The 19,452-nt window shown below is 38.6% G+C and overlaps 1 protein-coding gene across 1 annotated transcript; it reads left to right on the top strand.

The window, feature by feature from the left end:
* Positions 1–6,401: 6,401 nt before the first annotated feature.
* On the top strand, positions 6,402–19,258 carry LOC127629062 (divergent protein kinase domain 1B-like). Its single transcript, XM_052106099.1, has 5 exons — positions 6,402–6,938; positions 10,386–10,520; positions 11,383–11,490; positions 12,351–12,527; positions 13,940–19,258. Exons 1-5 carry the CDS (start codon positions 6,873–6,875, stop codon positions 14,750–14,752), a joined length of 1,299 nt encoding a protein of 432 aa, XP_051962059.1. The 5' UTR covers positions 6,402–6,872; the 3' UTR covers positions 14,753–19,258.
* Positions 19,259–19,452: the final 194 nt, after the last annotated feature.

Consider the following 19,452-nt stretch of genomic DNA (forward strand, 5'->3'; position numbering starts at 1 on the left):
TTTTACGTTATCTACACAAAACTATCGAAAACGGTATTAAAATAGCACTAAATATATCTAACGTAAAATATCTCTGAGGAACTTATGAGAACAACAGCGCGTTGATTCAGTTGAATCGTTTTATTTGAACCAGTTCGAAGCGAACCGTCCGAACGAGCCGATTCTCTGAAACTTCCCCACGCGTAGCCTGCCTTAAATTTGAAGCCCTCCATGTGTTACATGTGTGCTTCCGGTACTTGCTTGTGTCTGGCGCTGTCACAATACCCCCAGTTGCAGTTTTAGTCTTGCCTAATTACCCAATTTTCTTACGTATTTCCTGTGTTTGGCCACTAGTGTGGAAGTAGAAGTAAAGTCTGAGAGTGTTTGTATGACTATTATTTGCACACTGAGACACACATAGATTAATGATGTTGGTGCTGGTTGTGACAGCTGTTTTTGTATCTTCACTCAGCTGAAGGCTGATTGTTTTAGGTAGCAGTGACTGTTATAGCCTACTTAAAGGAGCCATATGTAATATATTTAGGCTACTATACAAAAGTGTATAATTATCATACTATGTTATCAGAGATTCAGGAAACATGCTTAGTTGAAATACTGGCTTCTCTGAAAACAATGCTACAGCCAGTATATTCTACTTTGAAATGTCCTTTCTGGGCCAGAATTTCTGTTTGTGTTTCGGCTTGTGTGATCCCACCCGCTGCCCATTTCCCAGTAGTATTACGAAACCCCGGGCTGCCAGATTTGAAATAAGTTAGCGGGCAAACACAGCGTGCTGCAGCCATGGAAGCGAGCAATACATCTAGCTAACATTGACAAGAGTTGTAAAAAATCCACATGAGCTGGTTTATAATTGGCAAACAATAAAACATTGCAAACTTATTCATTAGCTGATCCACTTACAGTGTAATGCTCGTCGCTTGCCACAGTCAGTTTGCTCGTTCCTGTTGCGTGTCCAACCAGCATGAGCTTCAAGTTTGGGGAGGAGGGGGTGGGGGAGACATCTCTCTCCAATATTTTGAATTCGGACTGCAGTGCCCATTGAAACACTTGATGTCAATGTTACATGCTCCTTTAAAATAATAAATAACTGACAATGTTACCCATCTTTTTATTTATTAATACACTACTGGTTGTTTGAAGTGTATTGTGCTGTAGGAAATATGTAAGTACATTTTAATAATGTTTTTATTGCGTGAAAATAATTGTAAAAGTTTATTAGTTTTACTCATTTTGATTTTTAATACTTTGCACATAAAAACATTTTTTAACTGTAAAATTGCGTCATCCGTAACTGCGGTAAAATATGAAATATAAGCAATTTCTACCTATTATTAGCAATTAAAACGTAATTAAAAATAAAATAAAAACGTTATTCTATAAACCTATTGTATTTTTAGAGATACTGGGCAAAAAGGATAACAAAGAAGTATATAAATATACACATAAATATTATTTTGTAATTATGATGCTGATATTAAGTCATCCTAAACACGTTAATAATGTTGAATATATTAATTTATACTAAAATAAATATATGCTTCACTTATAATGATTATAATAAATGACTTATGTTGAAATTATTTCCTTGACGTCATCATGGCGATAATTAGGGTTGCCACTTTTGAAGTTTTAAAATATGGGACACTTAAATAAGCGGGGGGGGATCACGGCCCCTATCCACATCCTCCACAGTTTTAGCAATAAATGCATTAAGAGTTAATATTATTTATTATTAATACAAATTGTATACCCTTTCTAATATGCTGAAATTAGAACTTTCCTGACCCCTGACTTTTATTTTTATATGATAAAAATATTTGTATTTTTATCTTTTCGATTATTTGTCTCCTTTGTGTCATTTATGTATACATTTTGGTTGGTTTCTAGGTATTTTCTTTTTCTTCCTTCACCTGTACTTGCCTTTATGACTCAGTGATTGTATTCATACATTGTTTGATCTTATTGAACATTTATATCGAAAAAAAAAATCCTGTTTTAGCACCATTTGTGGACTTTTCAGATGGTCCTTTACCCACCATTTACCAATTTACACCATCTGACCAGTTTAAATACGGGACAATGTTTTTCCTTTAAATACGGGAGGATCCCGTATTTTATGGGATAGCTGGCAACCCTAGCGAAAATACAAAGATCGCTCAGGTAGGCGGGGTGTGAACCCCAGTGATGAACTCTGGGATACACTTAGAGGCCGCTCTGAAGCGGTATTCGCATTAGTGTGGATTTAGTGTGGGTTAAGTGCACTGAGCTTTGGCATGTTTTAGACATGGGGCAGTTTTGAACACTTACTTACTGTCGTGTGCACGCGCGCACTCTAGTGGCCAAGACCGCAAGTGTGTGTATTGGGACAGGGCCTTTCTCTGTTGTCGCTTCAATACGTGTGTATTTAGTGCAATGTGTATTTGAAACAATTGTTTATTATTTAATCAATTCCATTAAATAAAAAAATGGGCCAAATGTGGAGTGTGTGTGTGTGTGAAATGCCTGGAATATAATGGAACTGCACAATGTGTAGTGAGTTTTCCAGCACCGGGGTTGATTGATGGTCCATGATTTTTGGTAGACATTCATTACTATGTTACAAATTAAGGTAGCATATTACCATTGTGAGGGTGTTTTTCTTATAAGTAATGAGTTGTTTTAATATAGATTGTAGTTTAGTATAAAGGAAAACTCGGCATTTTATACCATATATTTAACTTTTTGATAGTTAATATGTTATGTGAAGGGTGGAAAATCCCCCTATGAGATGCATTTTGGGGTGGCTGTGGCTCAGTTGGTAGAGTGGATCGGCTACCAATCACAGGATTGGTGGTTCGATTCCCGGCCCACATGATTCCACATGCCGAAGTGTCCTTGGGCAAGACACTGAACCCCAAGTTGCTCCCAATGGCAGGCTAGCGCCTTGCATGGCAGCTCTGCTGCCATTGGTGTGTGAATGTGAGTGTGAATGGGTGATTGGGACACAGTGTAAAGCGCTTTGGTAAAAAAAGGTTAAAAAAAAGCGCTATATAAGTGTAGACATTTACCATTTTCCTATGTTTATCAGTTTAGGAGTTTTTTGGATTGCTGGTAAAGACAATCAAGATGCCAAGTGTTTTGAAGTGAATAGAGCCAGATTATAGGGGGTGCAGTTAACAAGATTAAAGGACTAATCTGAGTGTTTGTAATCTGCTACTCTTAGAGTCAGAGTCACTTAAGGTGTTTAAATGTGACCTGATCAGAGAACAGCTCTGTGCCAGTGTATATGTATATATATACTATATATATATACATATACTGAACCCCAATAGTGTGCACATATACACTGTAGAACAATAAATGGACTACTTTGTAAAATCATAACTAATATATAATTAATATATTCTCTTGCATGAGTTAAAGAGCCAATCAGAGCAGAGTTTTCACAGATGTGCTGTTTTCCATGTCACTACATGAGCTCACCTATTACCGTGACAGATTTGAACTGAACCTTGTGTTCTTGTGTAGATGTTTACTTTAGACCTGGATGTATGACCCTTCATATGGAGGCCATCCAAAAATGAACCAAGAAGTGCTGAGTCTTCATTTAACAAACAAACAATTTCAAAATAAATGTAGATTTTGCATTTTGCAGTATACTTTGTTCATATTGTCCCATGTGGAATAAAAGAGCTTTTATTAAGTTACTGATATGACTGAACTCTTCATCTCACATGAGTGGTCATAATTTGATACACATGTTTCAAAATGACTGTTTACTTCTTTAGAATTATAACTTTTTAAATGAGGAAAGAAATGACTATGCACCTTTAAGAGAAAGGTAATGTGAAATATATGATAAAGTCAGTTTGTAAAATGTTACCTTTTGTATTCCATTTAAGAAAGGGAGTCATATGGGTTTGGAACTACTTGAGGGTGAGTAAATAATGCCAACCTTAACATTTTTGTGTGAACTTTTCTTTTAACCTATTTGCATTTGCAATAAACACACTGTTGCACTTTGTCTGATTGAATTCAAAAGTATTTTATCTTATTTTCTATTCTATGGTCTTTAGAAATAATCAGTTTTAGAGTTTTTATTAAAAATGTGTTTGTTTTTGAGTTGCCACAGTGTGCAATAGACTGGCTTGTCTTAAGGTCAAAATTAGGTCAAAAATGGCAAAAAGAAACTTTCTCTAGAAACTCGTCAGTCAATCATTGTTTTGAGGAATGAAGGCGATACAATGTTTGAAACTGCCAAAAAACTGCAGATTTCATACAAAGGTGTAACTACAGTCTTCAAAGACAAAGCACAACTGTCTCTAACAAGGACAGAAAGAGATGTGGAAGACCAGATGTACAACTAAACAAGAGGATAAGTGCATCAGAGTCTCTAGTGTGAGAAATAGACATCTCACATGTCCTCCGCTGACAGCTTCATTGAATTCTACCCGCTAAACACCAGTTTCATGTACAACAGTAAAGAGAAGACTCAGGGGAGCAGGACTTATGGGAAGAACTGCAAAGAAATAGGCACTTCTTAAACAGAAAAACAAAAAGAAAAGGTTTGAGTGGGCAAAGAAACAGACATTGGACAACAGATAATTGGAAAAGAGTGTTTTTATACTTTGAAATAGAACTTGCCTTAAAAATAGCCATAGAAGCTTGCATGACCTTAAAAGCAGTCAACTTTAAAGGGATATGTCTTATTATCCACTCTATTATATTAGTTCAAATTTAAAAAGACTGTTTTATTTTTATTCTATTTATCACATTTAAAATGTTTTATCCTATTCTACTGCCAAATTTAAGGGGATTTTTTTATTCAGACTCGTTTAATGTGATGTTTTATTCAATTATATTTGGTCAAATTGAAAGGAATTTACATTATTTTGTATTCTATTCTAAATTAAAGGCATTTTACCTTATTTAAGTGTATTCTAGGTCATTACATTTAAAATTACTCTATACATTCTATTCTAGTGTCAAATGTAAACGATTGTTATGTTATAGGCAGACTCATTTAAAAGGATGTTCTATTCAGACTCACTTGAAGGGAAAGTTTTATTTGATTGTTTGAATAAAAATGAATTTATCTTGTTTTCTATTGTATTAAAAATAAATCTCTCTTAAACAGTGGCGGCTGCTGGTCTTTCAAAGAGGGGAAGCTCATTTTCGGCCTACATTATAAACTTATTTACCCTATTTTTTGCACTAAATCAATCTTAGGTGTTGATCTGCCCTGCTGTTTAATTCTAATTTTTTCCTCGTAAGGAAGACTTTCAAATGGCTTCGCCAAAATCAGGTCAACAATATTAGCACCGTCTGCCATCGTGCGCAGTTTCACCCGTACGACGCTAGCCTAGCCTACTGTATGAACGAACGAACGAACGAACGAACGAACGAATGAACGCTCTAAAACAAAATATATTAAACTTGGTAAAACTGAAACAAGGAATGTGGTGTATAATTGTGTGAAATGTATTATGCAAATTGACTAGCAATTTCGCCAAACAAATATAAAGAAATAGGTTGCAGCAGTTTGTCTTTCGACTACACTTGAGAAATCCGCGATAGGACTGAGCGCGAAATAGCTTCAGTGACTTCTTATAGTACAGATTCGCTGTCAATCAAAAGGAGATGCAGTCTTTCGACAGATCCTCCAATCATCACGCGGAAGCCCGGAGTCCGGGCCAGCCCACTCCTCATTCACCCCCAGAGACGCTGAGCGTTCGTGGGCGGGACATAATCGCAGCATTTATCCAATGACCGTCTACTTTCGGAGCACTGAAAAAAACTGTTCAGAGCAGCCCCATTGAAGTCAATGGACGCTCGGCTTCAACAGGGAAATGCACTGACGCTACGGGAATGTATGAGAAGTAAATCGAGTCAGCCGACCTGCTATATGTAATGTAGCTGATTCTGAACGAACTCGTCTTCGAGATGAACGTGTTCTAACACATTTTTAGTCAATAAATTGTTTACACAATAGTACATATTTGACCATTATTTTTTTGACATTATAGGGGAAGCTGAGCTTCCCTTGCAGTCTTAAAGAAATCCCCACTGCTCTTAAAAAAATATTTTTGAGATGAGACCCTTTTTTTTTCTCACCCTTTTTTTTTTTTCCACCTTGCGGTTCAGGGTTTCCGTAGTATTCTCTCAGGGTCGAATTTAAAGGCATTTGATCTTATTTTTTATTTTATTCCTGTTAATCACATGTACAATGATTCTACCCTATTGATTGTGTTAATGTCAGATGTAAAGCATTTTCCCCCTAATATATTCAGACTCATGTAAATAGATGTTATATTGTTTTCTTTTCTATTGAGTGGCATTTAAAGGGATCGCATTTTATTTTGTGTCGATGGTGCAAAGCAGGGTCTCATCCTTCCCTTTAAGACGTTTTGTGGAGTCGCAGGGAGGCCGAATATCCGAATAGCTGCCATTCATACACCGTCACATCTCCATGATTCGGGCTGAGCTTTTGGATAAGAAGCCCTGGGGCTATCCGTTCAAATTAAATGTGATTTTGAAAGTATATCTGACTCTGGCACTGGCAATATCGTATCTCGTCGCGCGAGGACGACCGATGGACCTTGCGCGTCTCTGGATGCAGCGCGTGCAAATGGATGCGTTCGTGTGTGTAATCTATGCGTGTGTGAGTGTATTATATGCGTGTGCGTATTTGTCCTTGAATTGCACCGATTCATTGCCGATTGCATCCTGAAACAAAAGCGATACGATTAGAGTCACTGTTTATGTTTGCATCCAGATGCGGTTTGCATTGCTGGCGTCTCGCCTCTAATGGAGGAGACATCGAGATGAGATAGTCATTGTGTTTTTGGAGGAATTCTTCATTTGTGCTTTACATTATCTGTGGTACTGTGACGATGCCGCGGAGTTTGCGGAAGCTGATGCGTCTGGTCCTCTTCTGCCCTTTATCAAAGGGCTTACAGGTAGCCTAACTTTCTTTGTATATGTGTACAATGGTTCATTAATATAGTAATTGTAGTTCTTCTCCATAGTAGGGGAGATGGGGCAAGTTGTCACTCTTTTAGTCCAGTGAATATTTTTTAGGGTGGTTTATTTTTAAAGAGAATGTCTAAAAAGGCATTTACCTTAAAGATTGGCTAAAATAGGTGATTTAACACACAACGACCTTTTGTGTGACCAATGGTGGGGCATGTTGTCTTAATAGGAAACTTCCACTAAATTTAACCAGTCAGAACAGTTTATGAAACATCAGAGTTATCAAACTACCAGTTATGAAACACATGTGACTACTTGCCCCGATGTAAATGTGACATTTATGAAAATATACCCTTGTTTGTCCTAAGAACACAGTTGAACCTTTCAGTTAAAATCTAACTTTATTATGTAGTCGACATTTGCTTTAATAAAAAAACACCCTTCTGTGGTTTTATTGCATTCACTTGTTAACCCAAAAGCTATTACTTTAGTTTGCTTTTGACAATTTTGGGATATTATGACAATTTTGGGATGTATGACAATTATTAGGATGTTTGTTTGAAGTATAGAATTCATACGAATGACCATAATTGAGTACTTTTTAAATTGCAGGTGTTCGAAAACACATAGAAAACCATTGCTAGAGAAAGCAAGAATTTGTGCCATTGGACTCTTAACTCAAAACATTATAATGACTGAGAAACAGCATGGGTGACAACTAGCCCTGGTCTTCCCTATTCATCAGTGTACCATGGTATTACCATCTGTATTTACATCTTTTTCGAACCACACTTAATGCTTAATGCACACTGCACAGGACTGGCAGTATTCCTGTAGATTCCCACTAAGTGCCCTCTTTCATAAGAGCACTCTCTGTAATTGCACACTGTTACCATGTGAGACTGTGTAGGACAAACCTGTCAGATGTATCGCTGAACCTTTTCTAAAGATGTCACAAATGATAGACGAGCCATTTTTTCCCTACACTAACAGTTTAAAGGATTGTTCAGCCAAAAATCCACATGACTTGTTTCTATTTTAAAGTGCGACACAGTCAAAACGGCATTATTTGGATTGTATATTTAGAACCGGATTTCAGAGATCATGGACACAGTGATGTAGGTGTCTAATAACAGTTGTCTGTATCAACAGGCAGTAATCTGATATCTCACACAACAAAACACGACACAACACAATACACACTCACACGTTTTCCCACTCTGGCACAGAGAACGGTTGCTGCCTTTGGCATTCAGTGCCATTTTAAACCCAAAACTGTCAAAGAGACCTAGCTTAAAGTGATAGTTCCCCCCAAAATGAAAATTCTCTCATTATTTACTCACCCTCAAGCCAAACCAGATGTGTATGACCATCTTTCTTCAGCAGAACACTAAGGAAGATTTTTTAGAAGAACTCGAGCTTTGTAGGTTCATACAATGCAAGTGGATGGTGATGATCAGCACTTTGAAGCTCCAAAAAGCACAGACACTCAGTCTAAAAGTCATCGTTTGGGTTCAGAAGAAGAAAAAAAGTCATACACATCTGGAATAACATGAGGGTGAGTAAATGATGAGAGAGTGTTCATTTTTGGGTGAACTATCTCTTTAATCTTGCAAGTGCACATGCTAATGACCAATACTGTCCCTCTTTCCTAATGGAACATAAAGGTCTGTTATCTCTAGCACAATACGTTTTCTTTGGCTTATATAAGCATATATATATATATATATATATATATATATATATAATATATATATATATATATATTTATACACTCACCTAAAGGATTATTAGGAACACCATACTAATACTGTGTTTGACCCCTTTCGCCTTCAGAACTGCCTTAATTCTACATGGCATTGATTCAACAAGGTGCTGAAAGCATTCTTTAGAAATGTTGGCCCATATTGATAGGATAGCATCTTGCAGTTGATGGAGATTTGTGGGATGCACATCCAGGGCACGAAGCTCCCGTTCCACCACATCCCAAAGATGCTCTATTTGGTTGAGATCTGGTGACTGTGGGGGCCATTTTAGTACAGTGAACTCATTGTCATGTTCAAGAAACCAATTTGAAATGATTCGAGCTTTGTGACATGGTGCATTATCCTGCTGGAAGTAGCCATCAGAGGATGGGTACATGGTGACCATAAAGGGATGGACATGGTCAGAAACAATGCTCAGGTAGGCCGTGGCATTTAAACGATGCCCAATTGGCACTAAGGGGCCTAAAGTGTGCCAAGAAAACATCCCCCACACCATTACACCACCACCACCAGCCTGCACAGTGGTAACAAGGCATGACGGATTCATGTTCTCATTCTGTTTACGCCAAATTCTGACTCTACCATCTGAATGTCTCAACAGAAATCGAGACTCATCAGACCAGGCAACATTTTTCCAGTCTTCAACTGTCCAATTTTGGTGAGCTCTTGCAAATTGTAGCCTCTTTTTCCTATTTGTAGTGGAGATGAGTGGTACCCGGTGGGGTCTTCTGCTGTTGTAGCCCATCCGCCTCAAGGTTGTGCGTGTTGTGGCTTCACAAATGCTTTGCTGCATACCTCGGTTGTAACGAGTGGTTATTTCAGGCAAAGTTGCTCTTCTATCAGCTTGAATCAGTCGGCCCATTCTCCTCTGACCTCTAGCATCAACAAGGCATTTTCAGCCCACAGGACTGCCGCATACTGGATGTTTTTCCCTTTTCACACCATTCTTTGTAAACCCTAGAAATGGTTGTGTGTGAAAATCCCAGTAACTGAGCAGATTGTGAAATACTCAGACCGGCCCGTCTGGCACCAACAACCATGCCACGCTCAAAATTGCTTAAATCACCTTTCTTTCCCATTCTGACATTCAGTTTGGAGTTCAGGAGATTGTCTTGACCAGGACCACACCCCTAAATGCATTGAAGCAACTGCCATGTGATTGGTTGATTAGATAATTGCATTAATGAGAAATTTAACAGGTGTTCCTAATAATCCTTTAGGTGAGTGTGTATATATATATATATATTGCTCATTTGAGTATATATAGAGACTTATGTTGGCTTGACAATGGCGTTCAACTGACTCCTCCTAGAGTTTTCAAGCAATGTCCACCAAAGTTGGCGCAGACCTTCAGACTGTTCAGTCTCCGGTTACTATGTATTTTCTAATTGATCAGACTAATGTTTTTTTTGTTGCAGGCAATCAAACTTCCAAAATCCCTTGCAATCCCTTTTTTTTTAAACAAAGTATGCAGTTTTGGAGAGCATTTTTCAAATGTCCCCATTTTCAGTGGAGAGAAATTCCATCCATCCATCCATCCATCCACAATTTTGTCTCAACAAACTCTCTTTTTCTAGTTATTATTATTCTCTGAGACTGTTGAATACTATGTTACCTAAGCAATAATGTATACATGTCATTTATCATATTGTTGCTTCTTTTTTTCAGGCCCGCTTGCCTGCAGTAAAAGTCAAGTACCTGTTGGTGGCATGGTTTGGGATTCTGGTGGCCAGCTGGGTAATCTACATGCAGTACTCTTCTTATTCAGAGCTCTGCAGAGGACACATCTGTACCATGCTCATTGTAAGTCACTACAAGACTCCTAATTATTCCTAATGGTTTGATAACTTAAGCTATGAGCTATAGAATGGAGCTTTGGTTAAACACCATATCCTAACCAGGCTCTATGTGACAAGTTTCCAGCAGCAAGTACTATGTCTATTCACAGTGAAAGCTTTGCTACATATTTGATATCTAATGTTCAAATATTTCTAGCTAGAGTTTTGACCAATGAATTTCACTGTGGGCGGGGATAAACAGCATGATGCTACAGAAGTAGAAACCAATCGAGCAACAAAACGCTGTGTTTCTGCATTTGTTATGAAATTTTAGGGGAAGCTGTGCTTAAAGCAGTAGCCACTTATATATATTGTTCATGCTGATTTGCCCTCTGTAGCTCACACATTATTTGTAATGAGCAGGAAGTGATTGCAAAAAATAGAGAGAGCGAGAGAGAGATAGGAACTGAGAAATTAAAAGGCAGAAGTGAGATTATAATCATGCCAGTTTGGAAACTAAATGTACATATTCACAACAATAGGCTAATAATGCTGTGTGATTGAGTTTAATCACAAAGTCGGTATACCCATTCAGGATGTAAACAAAAACTCTTATTTTGCAACATGCGTGCTGACAAGCACTTTGATAGCTCGCAGAAATGAAATAGAGAAGAAAGAGAGTGAACACTGATGATAAGTAATGTGTTGCCCTTAGGCCGATTTGTACATTTACTGGTCAACCTCATCACATGACATCATAATCCCTGCTGTCCAGTTTATTATGCTAGATAAAGGCTGCTCAATCAGTAATAGATGACAAGTTTAAATAACGTTTGTGATTAATGTCTTGTGTGTGTGTGTGTGTGTGTGTGTGTTTTGCGTGTTAGTGTGATCATTACCGCAGGGGCATCATCTCAGGGTCAGTGTGTAAATCTCTCTGTGAAGATAAAACTCTGTCACTTCAACGCTGTCTTTCAACGTCACCTACACAACAGGTAATCGCTCAAAAAATGAGTGTATCTAATGAAAACATGGCCGGGTCACATTTAATTCCAAAAAAAAATAAAAAGAACTTATGAATTGAATAACATAAATAAATAAATCATATATTTTACTTAAAGAAAATAAAATAAAACCTATTTTAGGACCATTAGGATTTTTTCTTATATAAGATTTTCCTTCATATTCTCATTCTCATCTTATTATTTTCAAAGGTTTAGTATATTATATCTCAAAAATACTCTTAATACAATTATTTATTACAATTAGCATAAATCCTTTTTTTTAATATATATATATTTTTTTTATTGGATATATTTATTACATTTAAGTTATTAAAAAATGCAGTTAAAATATTTTTTATATTATTTCTGGGACTTAAAGAAAACATGTCAAAATGGTGTAACTGTACAGATACAGTAAAATAAATAAATAAGTCATATTGAAAGCTGACATTTAAAAATAAAAATAAAATGATATATATATATTTTTGGCATTAGTCATTTTGGAATACTCCTATATTATTATTTCTTTAAAAAAATAATAAATAAAACCGTTTGTTTTAAAATATAATAAATGTTTAAAAGCGTTCGTCCACCAAATTAAAGATAAAAATAAGAAAAAAATTTTTTTTTTATTTTGTAGAAATTGCCAAAAATGTTTTTTTTTTATTTTTATTTTATTTATTTTTTTATTATGAAACCAACACGGACTCAAAGATTAAATTTCTACAAACTTGACTCATGTTTTAAACTACAATTTTCAAAGATTTCTATTTTGATCATTTTGGAAAACCTTTTTGACAATGAGCATTATACATCTGACATATACCTTTTCCTATCTGTATGTGGTGCAGATATACAGTGCTGTATGGAAGAAGAAAGCCGTACTGGTGAAGTGTGGGATTGAGGAGAGTATAAGAGGAGAGAACAGTCCTGACTCGCCACTGCAGCATGACAGCAAACTCTACGATAAACCCACCCGCGGAACATCCATGGATGAATTCAGAGCCATGCTGCATTCCTTCCTCAAGGTCCCTTCATATGCTAGTCCTCCTTTTGTGTCCTTTTATTATGTTTAACAAAGGATCTCACAGTCTGTAGCAACCACTGCAGTACATGAGGCCTGCAGTCAACACGCAATGTAGTTTTCTGCACATACACAGTTCTAAAATGCCTGTCTTCAAATTATGAATGTGCAAAACTACATATTTTGCAAATCAACTAGTTGATTGGGTGGTTTGAGGTTCACCTGACCCCAATCAGACCCGTTTATTAGTGGGCGTTTACATAAGACACATTCTTGTTTTCAAGAACAGCTAGACGTTGAGCAACGGAACAGAAAGCTGGGGTTGAGACACGGATGTTATTACTGATATTGAACATGGCCTTTACAGGACAGCGTAAACAGCTAAAGACTGTCTAAACCTCTTAGAGTTCACGGTTATTCCTCAATGTCATCATGTAGGAGGGGGACAAATGAGAAAGAGAGCAGGGGTGGGGGAAGGGGGAACACAGAAGCCAGAAAAACTGGAGGAGCTTGAAAAAGTCATACGCTTACATTTTTAGTGTCACAGTGTAGAATGACACGCACACACACGCACACACACACACACAAAATGCAGTTAACATACATTGACGCAGACATTTGTTCTCAACGTTTAGGGGATTGTTTACATAAAAAAATGGAAATGTTGTCATCATTTACTCGCCCTCATGTTGGTCCAAACCCATCTGACTTTCTTTCTTCCTTGGAACACAAAAGGAGATAGTTTGCAGAATGTCCAAGCTGCTGTTTTCCAAACAAAGTACACAGTGTCCATTGGCTGTCAAGCTCCAAAAAGGACAAAAATATCACCATAAATGTAGTCTATATGACTCGTTCTCTAAATAGATGTTTTTTATTTTAAACCATATGATACACTTTTGTGAGGGACAGACCAAAATAGAAGTTATTATTTGTTTTAAATGAAAAAAATTATTATAATGTTATAATATAATATACAATATAATTATATAATATTAATGTATAATATTATATAAAGTTTTCTCCAAAGGTGAATAAAAATCAAATTTTAGTTTTTTGAACAACGCAAGTGTAAATGATTCATCCATTTTTGGATGAACCATCCCTTCAAGGCCTGTTCACACCAAGAGTTATATGTAAAAAAAATACAATTACAAACGATTTTTCCAAAACAAAGATATTTACAATATTTGCAAATTTTCCTCAAACATTACAAGCATTTGCACGCCTGAACGAAACATCATTTATTGTACTTTAATGCACAATCCAACCCATTTGACAACATACGAGAATGCATTTGCGTACTATTTAAACAACTGAAAAAATCAGATGCACTTCAATTGAGCTGCTTTATCTCACAAATAATTTATGACCCATTTGAGGTTTTAAAGTTTCTTTCTCTCTCTCAATCACTCACAGGACAGTGTTGGAGATCAGTCATCTCTTGGTACCCTTGTCACTCGTGTAATTTCTCTGGCGGATGTCAATGGCGATGGCAAAGTTTCGTTAGCAGAAGCCAAATCCGTCTGGGCTTTGCTTCAGATCAACGAATTCGTTCTAATGGTTGCACTGCACGATAAAGACCACGCTCCTCATTTGCTGGGTTTCTGCGGTGACCTATACGTGACTGAACCTGTTGCCCATAGTGCCCTCTTCATGCTGGAGGTGCCTGGCTGGCTGCATCCAATGTTTCCCGAGTCGCTGGGCGTTGCGCTTAACCGATGGCTCGCCCCCGCATGGCCACGCCGGGCCCGAATCACCATCGGCCTGTTAGAGTTCATCGAAGAAGTGTTCCATGGCATGTACGGAAGCTTCTACATGTGTGACGCTAGCCCGCAACGGGTCGGCTACAATGCTAAATACGACTTTAAAATGGCAGACCTCCAAAGCGTAGCATCGGAGGCAACCGTCAAGGGTTTCTTACGAGGTAGAACTTGCGAGGCAAACGCAGACTGCACTTATGGACGGGATTGTACTGCGACATGTGACCGATTAGCGAAGCAGTGCAATGTGGAAGTGGTGCAGCCAAACTTGGCTAAGGTCTGTGCGCTCCTACAGGACTTCCTGCTGTTCGGAGCACCGTCAGATCTGAGAGAGGACCTGGAGAAACAGCTACGCACCTGTGTGACGCTCAGCGGACTGGCCTCGCAAATGGAAGTACATCATTCCCTTGTTCTCAACAACCTGAAAACACTACTGTGGAAGAAGATCTCCAATACCAAGTACTCTTGAGACAAAGAGAAGGATGACCAAGAGAAAGGCAACTAAAGTGAAAAAGAGAGAGAACTGGATATTCAAAGAACGAAAGCAGAAACAAGAGAAAGAAAGACACATTGGGGTCAGCACAGAAGCTTCTGGAGGACCAACAGAATTGCTGAACTCTGGCAGCTGAAATTTGAAATTTGTGCACTGTCAATCACTTTTGAGAGTGTTGACAAGAAGTTACAGTATGGAAACCTAGAGGGGACAGACGCTACATCCATTCCTGCTTAATTTCACTTGAGTGACTTAACTGAAGACCCATTAACTAATGGAAATACCTTCAGATGGGTCTCCTTTTTATTTTGGCTAAAGGTTCAAGGTGAAATAAGGCTTGTACAGTTATGGAATCAGGTAGCTTGTATTTACATTTATCTGACAACGTGATCCTTTCGCAAATTATACCTTGAGTTCTCATTAGGGGTAGCCTAGTAGTTAAGGATCTATGCCCGAATGCTTAAATGACCGGAGTTTTATTTTTCCTTAAGATCCCCCTAAAGTTGTGTTGCATAAAGGCCCTTAACTGCCATTTTCCTTAGTAAACCTTAAGCTGCGTACACACTGGCAGCGACTTTGTCGGAGTCAGCAGGGCGAGTACCACTGGCTGGTGCAAGAGCTGCGGCTGGATATACCATGTCCATATCATAGAGCACTGGAAAATTGCTAACAGCAAGAATTAGCCATCTTTCTGTTACTGCAGGAGCTGAGAGAGAGAGAAAGAGAGAGAAGGATCACGTGAGCTCTCCCGTCTTCTCTCCTATTGGCTGTCGCTTCCGTTAGTCGCTCTTCATTTGAATAAAGTTGAACTTGTCTCAACTTTGTCGTGTCGCTGGACACGCCCACATCTAGTCGCCAACGGTCGCGACCGCTCGGTCAACGGAAGTCGCTGTGCTCTCATCAAAAATGAATTGGATTGAGTCGCTGTCGTGCCCGATGTCGCTGGCAGTGTGTACGCAGCTTTAAGGTTAGGAAAACTTCACCTTAAATGTGGACTAAGAGTTACAACGTTTCTAAAAATAGAAGAAATGGCTATGTTTATAGAACCAAATGAACTGTACAGTGTGCCAAGTAAAGTTTTTCATACTAGGGAAAACACTTTAGACCATCGTAGTGATGGAAAAACGATTGCAGGTGTACAGAGTTATGTGTCACGGTAAATGGAAAATAGCTAACAAGCTGGATATAATAGGAAGACACACATACCAGAAGTGTGGCTAGTATTTTCTGCTTTATTATCTATACAAATGGATGCATTAAAATCATATTGCAAGTTCATTTCTGATATAGGCCTATCGTCCATTTTTATATCCTACAGCCCTCCTAACCACCATCTTAACATCTTGCACCTCTAATCCACTCCCTACCTGGCACAGTTGTTAAAATTCAAAGTTGTCATCCTCAAGAGGGTGCTTACTGGCCATAAAAGTAGAATCCTCCAATGTAAAACTCTGGACAGTTTTTTTTAATTACACGCTAGAGGCTGTAGCCTTTAGCCGCCTCGTTAATGTGTCAGCCTCCTATGCTGCCGGTTCGAATGCTGCTTGGAGTGGTGCCGTGACTCAAATGGTAGTGAAGTTTAGGGAGGTGTCTTATGGTAGCCAGTTGGTAGGTAGCTGTGCAGTTTGTAAACCTCACCCCCCTGGCCTCGAGGCGCATTAGCGACTGACGCTAGGGGCTGTAGCCTTTAGCCTCCTCGTTAGAGTCTCGGCCTCCTATGCCTGAGATGCTGGTTCGAATCCCGCTTGGAGTGGGTCGAGTAGGACCAGTAACAGTGGTGCCGTGACTCAGATGGTAGTGAAGTTTAGGGAGGTGTCTTATGGTAGGTAGCTGTGCAGTGTGTAAACCTCACTCCCCTGGCCTCAAGAGGTGCACTAGCGACTGACGCTAGAGGCTGAAGCCTTTAGCCTCCTCGTTAGCGTCTCAGCCTCCTATGCCGGTTCGAATCCCGCTGGGAGTAGATCGAGGAGGACCAGTAAGAGGCGCATTGGCGACTGATGCTAGAGGCTGTAGCCTTTAGCATCCTCGTTAGCGTGTCAGCCTCCTATGCAGGAGATGCCGGTTCAAATCCCACTTGGAGTGGATCGAGTAGGACCAGTAACAGTGGTGCCGTGACTCAGATGGTAGTGAAGTTTAGGGAGGTGTCTTATGGTAGCCAGCTGGTAGGTAGCTGTGGAGTGTGTAAACCTCACTCCCCCTGGCCTCAAGAGGCCCATTAGCGACTGACACTAGAGGCTGTAGCCTTTAGCCTCCTCATTAGCGTGTCAGCCTTCTATGCCAGAGATGCCGGTTCGAATCCCACTTGGAGTGGATCGAGTAGGACCAGTAACAGTGGTGCCGTGACTCAGATGGTAGTGAAGTTTAGGGAGGTGTCTTATGGTAGCCAGCTGGTAGGTAGCTGTGCAGTGTGTAAACCTCACTCCCCTGGCCTCTAGAGGCGCACTAGCGACTGACGCTAGAGGCTGTAGCCTTTAGCCTCCTCGTTAGCGTGTTAGCCTTCTATGCCGGAGACGTCGGTTCGAATCCCGCTCGAAGTGTGTCGAGTAGGACTAGTTACACCAGGGCCAAGTCACTCTGCTATGTTTTCATGGGGGGCCAGAGTGAGCCTACAGAATTTTTGTCACAGAGATCAATCTTCTGCTTTTATTACATGGATTAATTTTACAATTAAAATCCATTCACAGAACATGATTTTAATATTGGTAACTTGAATTTTAGCCTACTTCATCTCACATAAGTGGATACATCCATTGGCTCAATAAATGTATAACTACTCTTATCCAATAGTGGTGATGATTTTGATTAATCTTAGTGATAAATATTTTTTTAATCTGTTCACCAAAAAGATTCGTATAGATTAGTTAATTGATTAATTCATTGTCCATTTATGCAAATTAAGCTTTTGCGACAGTAGATGGGGCCAAAAGACCATCTTTTACACTTTGAACGAGGAAAAAGCAGTTATTTATGATCGGGAAAAGTCTAATTATTTATAAAAATGTACGTCTCAACAATTCTACAAGACTTTAAGTGTTTAAGCATAATAAGCATTTCCCTACAAATGACAACAAAGCATATCTATCATATTGTGAACTGCTGAGCATGACTTTTTTTTTTTTTTTTTTTTTAATCAAGCTATACAAAAATAGGCAATACTAGCCTAAAAAATTATTATGAGTTTCAATAAAGTTTGTATGCCATTTTAACAAGTTGTTTTTATCACATTTTGTTCATAATTCATCCAGCCCATTTTCTTGAGCGAGATTGCCGAATTGAACAAACAACTTGTCTCGTCTTGTTCAGTTGTTCAGCAGATCCTCGTTAATGATGACTGATTCAGCACCAGTACGTTCAGTTCCTTCAAAAATGAGACATTCAGACTGAAACGACCGACTCAAACTTCAGTGAAGGGGTATATTCGTTCAGCGGGTGAAACCAATTACAGTATATATTCTTTAACAGCCTGCACTTGAATGCTATTGACTCGCGTTATAGTCCGTCTTACAGGCATGAAAAGCAACCAAAGTAGACTTGCGCTTCCAGTGTGGGCGGTCAAAACATTTTGGAGAGCCGTAGTTTGGGGACCCTGCTCTGAGAGTTCGTAGGGACTTGCCGTGTCCATGGTAACATGGTACATTTTAATATGGTAAAACCTGGCTCCCTGTAGTAAATCCCTTAACAGTTTCCTTGAGAGTAAGAGGAGAGTGTAGGAAGACTGAATCGATTGCGTAATGCAAATGCGCGCTCGCTGCAGAGCACATTTGGTGCGCTTTGCCTGATTGGTGGAGCTTTCTCTTCAGGATTATGGGTAGTGTATTTCTTTACCAGAAATTCCACTATTGAACATGGTTTCTTAAAAAAGGACTGATGGCTTTAACAGAAGAATATCCCATTGACTAACAACTTCGTACCTCATCGTTGGTATGTTTTTAGCGGTTTAAAACTTATCGCTAAAATGTACTCGCCACTGGAAGAATTTAATGGAATTTTTACTTCCGGAACCAGAGTGTTGCGCTCTTTTCATGGAACACTACTGTGAGTTGCTTCTTACAGGACAAACTACATCCACACATGTTTTGATTTATAGTTTTTCATTTTAAGTGAGGAAATGTCAGGACTCGCTGGCAAAACCTGCAACACAGTTAAGACTTAAAGGATAGTTCACCCAAAAATCTTTCTGTTATTATTAATTCACCCTCATGTTATTTCTAATTATAATGCATATTAATTACTTTCAGAAGAAAGAATGCCATAGGGGTTTAGATACACATGAGGGTGAGGAAATGAGGGTGAGAACCATATCTAGGCTTTAGTACAATTTCACACTCCTATAAATGAAGAGACTTTAAGTGCTCTTAGGACATGATTATTAATGTATTTTGTTTTAAGGAGAGCAACCCTATGAGCGTTTAGCCTTGTTCAAGCCCTTGAATACTCATTTATTTGAGCACCACGAAACGTTTTGTCTTCAATTTATTTTTATCCAACTACCACTCCATTATTAGTAAATGTTTAAAACTCAAATTGTGTGTATGTGTGTTTTATTCTTATTAGGTGTGTAAGATAGAGACTGTAAATTACAGAGATTGGGTAGTAATTTGGTGATGCACAAAGACACTATGTGGAAGGGTATTTTTAAAGTACAGATCTGCACGTGTCATGTTTTCAGTCATGAC

The sequence above is a fragment of the Xyrauchen texanus genome, chromosome 35 (genome assembly GCF_025860055.1).
Source record: "Xyrauchen texanus isolate HMW12.3.18 chromosome 35, RBS_HiC_50CHRs, whole genome shotgun sequence".
Classification (NCBI taxonomy): Eukaryota; Metazoa; Chordata; class Actinopteri; order Cypriniformes; family Catostomidae; genus Xyrauchen; species Xyrauchen texanus.